The 11,257-nt window shown below is 54.5% G+C and overlaps 1 protein-coding gene and 1 long non-coding RNA gene across 4 annotated transcripts in view; one reads left to right on the top strand and one right to left on the bottom strand.

The window, feature by feature from the left end:
- Positions 1-493: 493 nt before the first annotated feature.
- Positions 494-11,257, top strand: part of SHANK1 (SH3 and multiple ankyrin repeat domains 1) — an 83,846-nt gene continuing 73,082 nt past the window's right edge. For 2 of the 3 annotated variants that reach the window (XM_020971957.2, XM_020971955.2), the window contains exons 1-6: positions 494-564; positions 3,993-4,287; positions 4,558-4,761; positions 5,701-5,772; positions 7,140-7,248; positions 8,284-8,435. In XM_020971957.2, the coding sequence (XP_020827616.1) occupies positions 4,036-4,287; positions 4,558-4,761; positions 5,701-5,772; positions 7,140-7,248; positions 8,284-8,435 (789 nt within the window). In that variant the 5' untranslated portion in view covers positions 494-564; positions 3,993-4,035. The remainder of the gene's footprint in view (positions 565-3,992; positions 4,288-4,557; positions 4,762-5,700; positions 5,773-7,139; positions 7,249-8,283; positions 8,436-11,257) is intronic. The other variant, XM_020971958.2, reaches the window with a different exon arrangement.
- LOC110197909 (uncharacterized) overlaps positions 4,778-11,257 on the bottom strand; it is a 39,724-nt gene continuing 33,244 nt past the window's right edge. Inside the window, exon 3 of the long non-coding RNA XR_002321588.1 lies at positions 4,778-5,159. This is a non-coding gene — a long non-coding RNA (uncharacterized LOC110197909). The remainder of the gene's footprint in view (positions 5,160-11,257) is intronic.

Here is an 11,257-nt window from a genome sequence, read left to right as displayed (position 1 = left end):
GAGAGGGAGGGAACGGAGAGGGGGAGGAGAGAGAGAGACACACACACACACACACACACACACACACTCGGAGAGGGAGAGAGGGAGAGACAGAGAGAGAGGGAGAGAGCAGGCGGCAGGAGAGAGGGAGCGGGGAAGGAAGGAAGGAAGCGAGGAGGAGGAGGCGAGGAGGAAGGAGCGGGAGGCGGCAGCGGCGGCGGCTGGAGGAGGAGGTGGAGAAGGAGGAGGAGAAGGAGGAGGAATCCCGAAGCCTCCGCCAAGCCTGCCAGCCACGAGGGGGGCGGGGAAGGGGGGAGCCCGGAGCCCGGAGCCCGGAGCCCACCCAGAGGCAGAAGAGGGGGCGGCCCGAGGAGGGAGGGGGCGTTCTGCGGATGCCCAGGGCCCGGCACGGCCCGAGGGGGGGGTGAGGTCCCCGGCCCTCCCCTCCCCCCTCCCCCCCTCCGGGGTGCTAGGGCATGGCCTGAGGGGGGGGTCTCTGTCTTCGGGGGGGTGGGGGGTGGGGAGGGAGGGGGGACAGGGGGCCGCGGGCGCCGCCGACTGGGACGCAGCAGCCCCGCCGGTCAGGTAAGGGGGACTGGGGGCGTGGGGGGAGGCCGGGGCTTGGAACATGTGTGAGTGCGGATAGAAGGGATGGGGGGGGACACTCCGAGCCGTCTTTAGCCGCTGCCTCCCCATTTGGGGGAGGGGGAGGGACTGGGTGAGGGGAACGGTTGCCGTGGGCAACGTTGAATTGGGTTACGCCCCAGTCCCCGGTGCCCTGTCCCAGATCCCGAGCCAAGCGGGGAGGGGGTTGGGGTCCTGAGGGAGGTGGGGCGGTCCCCCTAGTGCCCGTCTCCCCCAGACCTTGGCCTTGCTGCTCCACTCCTACCTTCCTAGCCTCCTGGGTTTGGGTGCTCCTTCTCCAGTACTAATCCCCCTTCCGTGGCCACTCCCCCATCCCCCGCTGTCTCCTGTCCCCAGTGTCCCTCACCTCCCTCATGCCCGGTCCCACCATCTCTCCCAGCGCCTCTGTCCCTCTTGTCCTCTCTGACCCCATCCGTCTTTGTCTTCTCTGGCCCTCCGTCTCTCTCCCCAGCGCCCCCACCCATCTCTCTTGTCCTTTCTCCTTATTCCCCGTCACCCCATCTCTCTTGTCTTCCCTCTTTTTGTCCTCTGTCCCTTTTGTTTCCCCTCCTGCCCATTCTCCCTTCTCTTCCTCGTTATCCCTCGTCTCTTCTGTCCCATGTTTCCAGTCCCTTATCCCAGGCCACCCCAGAAGCCCTCACCTCATGCTCACTCTGGCCGTGGCACCCCTCCCCTCCTCTCCGTGAGGCCTGGGCCTCCATGCCCTTCCTCTTCATCCTCAGAGAGGCCCCTTCTCCCTAGCCTCTCAGGCTCCCATAAAAGCCCCCCTATCTCCCCACTATTTTTTGCCTCATCTCTCCTCCGGCACCTTCCTCATTCTCTCTTCCTTCTAATTTTCCTCTTTCACATGGATCCCCATGTCTGCTGCCATCGTTTTCCCCCTGCCCCCTTCTCTCCTCCCTCCCGTGCTCCCCCACCATCTCTCACCGGTATTCTTCACCCCTGTGCCCTATTAACACCTCAGTTTCCTTCTCCCATTGCCTTCCTTCCTCCCACTGCCATTCCAGGTCTTCTTCCCTCATTCAGCTCGTACTATGATACTCTTCCCTTTCCTCTTCCTTCTCTCCTTGCACCCCTCCCCCAAGCCTCTTATTCCCTCCCCCTTTCCCCAGCCTCTGCCCAGTCTCCCCTTTTCCACCCTCATTACAACCGGGTTCTCTTATCTCTTTCCCCTCATTACGCCTCCCGCCCCCCTCCCCCCAGTCTCATTCCTTCTCAGTTCCTGGAAAGCCTCCCTTGTCCACCCCCAGGAGCCTCCTCTTTGCCCTTCCTCCTTCCTTTTTCTCTTGCCTGCTCCCCATTTCCCACCACTTCCCTCTTCTCTCCCCCACCTCAGTCCAGTCTCTCCCTGTCCTCCCCCAGGAGCACCCTGTCTCCTCTTCCCTTCCTTCTCTTCTCTGCATTTCTCCCCATCTCAAGCACACTCACTTCTCCTTTTCTTTCTCCCTCAGCTTGGCCCTGCCCAGTGTCCCCTTGGCCACCCCTCACCCCATACCCCCTGTTTCCCCTTTTCTCTTCCCCCCCACCCCCCAGGGCTGCCATCCTCAGCCTGTCTCCTCACCAGCTGCGTTCTAGCTATTCTTAGCTACCGGCGCGCTTGATTCATGCCGCCCCGGCGATGTGTGCCAGCTCCCGCCCTCAGCCCAGGGCTGGGGGGGAAGGGGGAAGCCAGTGTTTGTCCAGGCCTGGGGGGTGGGAGGTTCTAGTGCTAGCCTTAGGAGGTAAGGAGGCAGATCTGCAGGCAGATGGAGCCAGGTATCAGCTCTATTGCTCTGGGTGATTTTGGGGGGGGTGATGAGCTGAGTCTTTGGAAACCCCACTCCCCCCAATTCCATCAGGGCTGAGGTCAACTGGAGCATTGGGTTGGGGATCATGTGACTGGATGCCAAATCTTGACGGGAACAGGAGCTGGGAGGAGAGGGGGTTGCCTGGGTTCTTGTGGGAAAAATGCTTCTAACACAATTTGTCCTCCCCTCACCCCCCTCCCAAAGTCAGCTGGGCCTTGGCTGCTTTGGATCTCCATGGAAACCCAGGAGCCTGGCCTTACTTGGGATGGGGGTGGGGGGCGGGCCAAAACCATGCAGTCTTGTTTCTAGGGCTGAGGGGAAGGGGCTAGACAAGGGGGTGGTCTTAAGCCGATTCCTGTTTCCACCTCAGGACCACCTCCTCACACAGTGTCAGTTGAGAGGGAGGAAAAGGGGGAGAGAAGAGAGATAGTGAGTGAGAAGAGGAAGGGGGGATAGAGACAGAGGGAAGAAGGGAGGAGGGAGAGAGAGTGGGGGGAGGGAGAGAGAGAGAGAGAGAGAGAGATCAGGTCCCCTCACTTCATTCACTATCAGCACCACTCCCTCTCTGTATCGCCAAGTCTACCCCCTATCTCTACATCCCCAGTATTTCTGTCCTAATTGACCCTTTACCCAGTTACTATCACCCTTGCCACCATCCCACTGGCACCAGCACCAATGCATCAGTCCTCCTAGGTGCCACACCCACCTCATCCCCATAAAAGGCCTTGTTCACCTCCACCCACCCTCACAGTCTTCACCCAAATTTATCTGGCTGCCCCAGCACACCTCCACAATGTTCTACCCCACTATGTCCCCATTCACATTTTCTTCTGGGGACAGTTACCTAGACAACACCCTTTGAGGTACCTTGTCCAGCTCCACATGTACTCACAGAGTCACCCCAACTCCCAAAGCTGCTGTCCAGCCTTCCCTTCCCTTCTCAGCCTAGTGATCCCAGATGCCCCCTTCTTCCAGGTGCTGGGCCAGGGTGAGGTGCAAGGCTGGGGCAGGAGGGCAGGCTACCTGTCAGGCCATTCATGCTCCCATGCCTAATTTTAGCAGCATTTTCGGTGGCTTGGCAAAGTGGGCCAGTAGCTCCCGCGGTGATTCCTCGGTTTCTGGGACACGGCTACGCTGGGTCAGCGGCGAAGTGGGGCAGATGGGGGGGCAGCCAAGGACAAGGGCAAGGAGACAGCTTGGGCTGCATGTGTGTAGGGGACTCATGTTGGGGGCGCGTCTGGAGGTGAGGAAGGGCAGTGACCACCTCGGTACCTGGGCAGCTGCTGGGCATCAAAGCTGGATGTGTAAGATAGCAGTGTTGCCCTCAGCCCTCCACGTGCCCTCCGTCTGGGGTGGGGACAAGTCCCCCTCCTTTGCCTTGTCCCAGTCCCGTGTCCAACAGAACAGGAGGGAGGGGCAGAGGAGAATGCCCGGCCCGGGGCTCTGCAGAGCTTGATGGGCCGCGGGCCCCCGAGGGAGCTCTTCCCAGCCCCTGGCAGCCCTTCATCGTGACATCCCTGCTCCTAGTTTCCTGCTTTCCCACAAGTCTGAGGTGGGCCGACCACCTGCTCTCTCTTCCAGCTGCCTGTGATGCTGCGGCTCCCTGTGGCCCCGCGGCCCCACGATGCCCCGAAGTCCTGTGTCCAGCGAGGAGGAGCGACGCAGTGTGAGCGAGTGCCCCGAAGGGGGCTCCGAGTCCGACAGCTCCCGGGACGGCCCGGGGAGGGGACCCAAAGGGGTCCGGGGCCGGGCTGGGGGGGCTGGCATTAGCCTGGCCTCTGCCCGCCGCCTGCAGGGCCGCTCCATGTCGGTGCCCGACGACGCCCACTTCAGTATGATGGTCTTCCGGATTGGGATCCCAGATCTGCATCAGACTGTGAGTGGGGAGGGTCTGGATTGAACTGGGAGGCACCAAGTTGGGCAGATGTAGGAACTAATTCATGTCAGGAACAGGAGAGAAGGCCGGACCTGCGAGGTCCTTTAAGCTCCAGATCCCATAGTCTACTACTCAGGGGCCGGGGAGGCTGACTGCTGAGGGGGAGATCACTAGGGAAGGCAGAGGGATGGGCTCTCTTCAGTGGCTGCCCTTCCCTCAGAAAGGCCCACCTCCCTTCTAAGCCTCTGCACACTCTCGTCCCTACCCCAGAAATGTCTGCGGTTCAATCCGGATGCCACCATCTGGGCTGCCAAGCAGCAAGTCCTGTGTGCCCTGAGCGAAAGCCTCCAGGATGTGCTTAACTATGGGCTGTTCCAGCCAGCATCCTCCGGCCGGGATGCCAACTTCCTGGAGGAGGAAAGGCTGCTTCGAGAATACCCCCAGTCCTTTGAGAAGGGCGTACCCTACCTCGAGGTAAGCGGCACCCCGGTCGTGGTCTACCCAGCTCTCTTCCCCCACACCCCCCTCCCAAGACACACCCTCCAACTGAGGCACGTCTTCCAATGACTTTCTGGTAGGTGGTGCTCCTGAAATTGTTGGATTCTAGAGTTAGGTTATACAGCCATTAGAGCAGTAGAGTGCCAGGCCTGGAGATGGAGCAATGCCCTTGTAGTAGAGATGAGGGAATTGGAGGGGAGGGGTCAGGAGCCTCCTGCAAGGTCAGAGAAGTAAGAAGCGGCGACAGCTTTTAGACCACAGAGCCAGGGCTCTTTCCCCATTCCCCACTGTCCTTGGGGCAGCTGAAGAACACACGCGTCCAGCTTTGGTGGAATTAGATCGAGTCCCTTAGTCCCTCTGGGCCTCAGTCTCCTCTGTAAATGTAAAATGAGAAATTGAAATGAGTGGTCCCTCTGGCCCCTTCCAGCTGGCACACAGGCCACCCCCAGTCCCCTGGCCCCAGGTCCTCCTGTGACCCTTTTCCCAAAGGTTCTCCTTACCAGGTAACTATCTGCTACCTGCATACCATTCCAGTTACCGGTTGTAGCCATGACCCCAACTTCCCCAGGACAATAGCGTACTGGCTGACTGCTGGCCCTTGGTGTCCCAGAACGCTTCATGTTCTCCCTGAGACTTCATTTTCAAGGCTTCCCTGACCCCGACACTCGGGGTTATCTCTCCACTTTTTTCACTGTGGGAACCCATATCTCCGTTCCTCTTTACCTGACATCCATTGTTGGCCTGTCCCCTTTGCTCAGACTGAGTTGAGGGCAGGGCTGGGGGCTGAGGGGTACTTCCCTTCCCCTCCCCCCGTTCCCTCCTTGTCCCCCAGTCTTGGGCTTCCTCTCTAGCTCACTGTCTCCCTGACACTGTCTCATCTCTCTCTCTCTAACGTCACTTCCCACTGTGCCTCAGTTCCGATACAAGACCCGGGTTTACAAACAGACCAATCTGGATGAGAAGCAGCTAGCAAAACTCCATACCAAGGTGAAAGAAAGGGACTCTGTCTCCATCATCTGCTTCCATCCCTGTGACACCTCCAGCCACCCTCCACATTTCCCCCCTCATCTTCCCCCTCCATATGTGAGCCTCAGAATTTCTCCCAGTACTCCCCAAGTTCTTCTAATCAATCACGTGGGCTTGTGTCTAGTTTGTCAAGTGACAAACTTGAAAGCACTATATACCTGTGAGCTATAATTCTATTTTGGGACTCTACAATCCCTTCCTGTCTCCCTGGAATCTCTACATTCCCCACTGTGTCTGCTGTATTCTTTACCTCACTAACCATATCCTCTGCCTCACGATTGCCAACACCCTCCATGCCCATTCCACTTTCTCATAAACCCCCATGTTCTTCTTCCTGCAATTCCTTATCTATCTACCTACCTATCTGCCTGTCTATCTACCTATTTGCCTGTCTGTCTATCTATCTATCTATCTATCTATCTATCTATCTATCTATCTATCTATCTATCTATCTATCTATCTATCTATCTATCTGCCTATCTATCTATCTGCCTATCTATCTGCCTATCTATCTATCTATCTATCTATCTATCTATCTATCTATCTATCTATCTATCTATCTACCTACCTACCTACCTATCTATCTATCTATCTATCTATCTATCTATCTATCTATCTATCTGCCTATCTATCTATCTATCTATCTATCTATCTGTCTGTCTGTCTGTCTGTCTGTCTGTCTGTCTGTCTGTCTGTCTGTCTGTTTATCTATTCCTTTCTCTGTATCTCCTATTTCTCTTACATTGCAAGAGGCTGGGATGGGGGTGGGGAGGAGGGTAACAGCTGTGGGTCCTACTTCAATTCCTCAGGAATAAGCTCCTTGAGAGCAAGGGATATTTTATTCTTGTCTTTGTATCCCCAGCTCCTAGGACAGCGTCTTGCATATAGTGGGTGCTAAATAAGTTCTTGTTGAGTTATTGAATTGAATTGACTGGCTGCCGCATCCTCCTGTGGCCCCACCATGTTCATTTCTCATCTCATGGTTCCTCCAAACATCCTCTATTGACCCCTCACAGGCTTCTTTTTTGACCCCCTATTTCCTATCCTGGAACACTCCATTCCTGTCTCTTATCCTTATCCCCAATCATTCCCCATTTCATCTCCCTAAGCTTCTCCTCTCTGAGAGGGACAGGCCTGGGGATACCTGAGTCCACCAGAGAAGGGAAGTAGAGGATGTCTGGCATTGGGAGACCCTATGTCTCCTACCATCCGCCATCCTTTCCCCAACCTCTGCGCATCATCCCCTACTCTTCCATGGCCCTAAGTGTGTTCTTTTGTGTGTGTGTGTGTGTGTGTGTGTGTGTGTGTGTGTGCATGTCCTGACCTAGACCGGGTTGAAGAAGTTTCTGGAGTATGTACAGCTTGGCACATCTGACAAGGTGGCAAGACTGTTGGACAAGGGGCTGGACCCCAATTATCATGACTCTGACTCTGGAGGTATGATCTCTAGGGTGCTGGGGATTAGAGGGCTGGTGGCTGGGTGACTAGGGGCTTGGGGGCTGGGAATCTGAGATGATGAGCAATTGGAAGATTCCGAGGTTCATGCCAGGAGGTGAGGGTCCAGCCCTGGAGGATTGGGGATGTATTAAAAGACTGAAGGGAATGCAGAGGTCCTGGGGATTGAGGTGGAGGGGTTCTGAGAGGTTAAGGTGAGCTATTGGATTGGTAGGTTGGAGTCTGGAGTTTGGGGAGATTACAGGTGGTGAAAGCTTATAGGCTAAAGTGTTAGGAGTCAAGACATTTCTGAGGATCTAGCAGCTTAGGGATTCTGGGAGTTGGGGAGTAGAGGACTGGGGTTCTGGGGATCAAAGGACTGGGTTTGAGGGGCCAAATGACTGGATGGTTTGAGGTATTTAAGAAAATTTAGGGGAGGAAATGATACCAATCATTAAATGTTTGAAGGACAGTTTTGGGGGTGAAGCTGTGCTCTGTAACCCCAGATGCAAAGGTAAGAGCAGTGAGTGATGGTTACAGAGGGAGATGAGTTTGACAATGAAAAGGGGTGTTGGCCCCTCCCAGGAGGGTTTCAAGTGGAGGTCGGCTGACTACTTCTTAGAGGTTACAGAGAGGACTCCTGTTCATTGATGGGTTAGACTTAGGGTCCCTTCTAATTTGAATGTTCTGAATGTGTTCTAGGTTTGGGGGACTGAGGGAAGGGGTGAAAGGTTATGGGGATACAGGCTCGGGAGGTCTGAGGATGTGGAGGAAATGGAGAATTCTGGGAGCTTAAGGGACTAAAGGACATGGAAATTTGGTGCTTTAGCACAAGGCAGAGAACTGGGCCATTCCTGAGATCTGGGGGACTGGACTGGGGACCAGGGTTTCATGAATTGGGGGGCAGAGGCTGGAGGCAGTAGGTTAAAGAGGTCAGGGAACCAAGTGGGCTGTGGGCTCAGGTGACTCTGAGGTTGAGAAAATGGGGGAAGAGGGGCCAGACTGGAGGACATAAGAACACCCCTAACCCTTCCTCAGAGACTCCTCTGACGCTGGCAGCCCAGATTGAGGGCTCGGTGGATGTGATCCGCACACTGTGCTTGGGTGGAGCCCACATTGACTTCCGGGCTCGAGATGGGATGACGGCGCTACATAAGGCTGTATGTGCCCGGCACTGCATGGCCCTCACGGTGAGACACCCCATTCCACACAAGTAGACCTCCGGAAATACTAATTCTTCCCCAAACATTGCCCATTCAGACTCCCTAGATATTCCCCTGAGACCCTTTCAGAAGGTCATTCTGGAAAGACTCCTTCAACAAAGACCCCTCCAATAGAAACCTCAAGGACCCCCAAAGAACTCTCCAGAAGAGAGACTACCCAGAAAGATTCCCCAGAGACCCTTCAGAGACTTCAGAGAGAGATGCTCCAACAGGGATCCTTCCAAGTTCTTTGGAGACCTCCCCAGAGAAGCTCTGAAATATCTATTCTTCACTCCCCTTCCAGAGGAAGCACCAAATTAACAAAGACCCCAGAAACCTCCTAATGAAGACCCCCCCCACAGTCTCCTCAGAGATCCCCCCAAAGGGAGGCCTCTCAGAGGACTACTAAAATACCCCCACACAAGCTATGTCAACCCCCCACCTCTCTTAGACGGTCCCCCGGGGGCTCTGCATTGCCCCTGGGATGCTCGCTCCTTCCCGCCGACTTGCCCCTACTGCTGCATAGACCCAAAAAGCAATCATCCAGTCTTAACCGTTTAATGGTCCCTGAGCTTCCTGGCTCCTCTCAGGGCAGCCCCTTCCCTCTTGGGGCAGCTCGCCTTTCCACTAGGCTCCACAGCCTTGACATCAGACTCTGTCAGCCACTTTCATCGTCCCTCCTCCTGCCCCTGGCCCCTGGGGCCAATCAGAGCCAGTCTAATCCCTCTTCCTGGGGCTGGCCCTTTGAATCTGGACCTAGCAATCGTGCTCTTCTCCCGGTGAGATGCCCCAGACCCTTTGGGATGGGCCTCATGTGGCACAACCCCATCCTGGCCTCCCTCCTCTCTCAATCCAGCTACCTCACATGTGGTGGGCTTTAAAACTGAACCCAAAACTCCAGTGGCCTGGCTCAGAGGACACAAGCCCAAATGCCGCCCCAGGCTTCTTAATGCCCCCTAAGGGCTCCTCAACCTCCAGATGGACTCAGGCTGAACTGGGGTCTGCTGGACCTGCCGATCTTCCCATTTCCTACTTATGTGGCTGAACACGCAGACTGTCCTCACACACCTCACTTCCCCCGGGGCCTCTAAATGTCTAGATATGCCCTCTCCCAGCTCCTCTTCTCTGAAATGATCTTCCCTACTTCCTCAGAGAAAGGCGGCACTCTTCCACCCCCTGAATCCCAGCACAAATATTTAGTGCAGTGGAAAGAACACCAAAGACCACTTGGAGAGACGATTCAAGTCACTCATTTTTTGATGACCTTGAACAAGTCTCTTGTCCTCTTTGGAGTTCCATTTCCTCTTCTCTAAAATGACAGGATTGGATTAGATGCTGTCTAAGTCCCCCTTCTCATCTTAGGCTGTAATGAGTGCATCCCAGGGGGCAGGCTCTAGTTCCCCTTCCCCCCCCTGGCTTCACCCTTTGCCCTCCATTTTATCCCTTGTGCTAACTCTTGGGATCAAACACACAGAATTGTAGAATTACGAGACCCTGAGGCTAGGAATATTGGAGCTGAGAGGGGCCTTGCAGCAGAGCAGAACTGGGAAGGTACTTAAAGCAAAGAATGGGATGGAGCTTAGAACACAAGAATGTCATAACTGGGAAGAAGAGCCTTAGACCGGGCACTTAAGAGCTGGGAGGGAACCTAGAACACAGATGGTCAGAGCTTAAAGATGCCTTAGAAGACCCAGCGGGATGACGTTAGAGCTGGAATGCGCCAGAGAGATCCTCTATTCTGACCCTTGTTTTGAAGAATAAAAACCTGAGGCAGAGAGAAGGAAAGTGACCTTTCAAGGTCATAGAGGACACTCTGGTCAAACCAGGAACAGTATCCAGGTGTCCCTCAAGCCAACAAGCAGTTATTAAGCACTTAAGGTGTAGGCTCTGTGCCAAGCTCTGGGGACACCAACATAGAGTCATCTAAGTCCACGAATAAGTACAGCCCAGTGTGCCAGTGCCTGGTTCACAAACTCCTGAGTACTATTGAAAGCTGAAGATGGGGAGATCACTTTTGGCTTCCTATAGGAGGTGGCTGCTGAGATGTACCTGGAAGGGTGGGTTAGATTTTTCAGTAAGTGGACATGTGGCAGAATTTTAGAATGTGTTATTTAAAAGATAATCAGTGAGTGCTTAGAAAGATATGCATTGATCACAGCCCACATGCCTTCATCAAGACAGGGTCGAAGCAAGTGAACCTCATTTCCTTCTCTGACAGGGCTACTAGCCTGCTAGGTCAGGGGCATGCTGTAGGTACAGAGCTCGCAAAGCATTTGATAAAACCTCTTCTGCTACTTTTGTAGAAAGAATGGAGAGACATGGGCAAGCCCATCATACAGTCACATGGCACTGGAGTTGTTTGCATAGCTGGACCCAGAGTGTGGTCAATAATTTGCTATCATCTTGGCAGAAAGTCTCTTCCAATAGAGAGTTCCAGGCATCTGAGCTGCTCAACATTTTAACAATGGCTTGGATGGAAACATGAATGACGCGCTTATCAGAATTGCAGATGGCAAAAAGCTGGGAGGGGTAACTAACACATTGGAAGACAAAGTCTTCTTTAAAAAGATCTTGCCTCATTTGAATAAAATAAGCTTTAATAGAGATCAATATAAAGTCTTACACTTTGGTTCAAAAAATAAACTTCCTTAGTGTAAGAGGGAGGAAGGAGGCTTGGCAATACAGCAGTTCATCTGACAAAGATCTGGAAGTTTTAGTGAACGGAGGTTTTGGCTAGAGTGTCATCCCAGTGACACAAAGCCAAGCCCACCAGGCTACATTCAGAAAGACAGAATGTGTCCAGGACTCTC

Source organism: Phascolarctos cinereus, unplaced genomic scaffold, assembly GCF_003287225.1.
Source record: "Phascolarctos cinereus isolate Bilbo 61053 unplaced genomic scaffold, phaCin_HiC Scaffold_726;HRSCAF=1367, whole genome shotgun sequence".
NCBI classification, from domain to species: Eukaryota; Metazoa; Chordata; class Mammalia; order Diprotodontia; family Phascolarctidae; genus Phascolarctos; species Phascolarctos cinereus.
The sequence above is the reverse complement of the archived record's forward strand: the minus strand, read 5'-3'. Positions and strand labels throughout refer to the sequence as shown.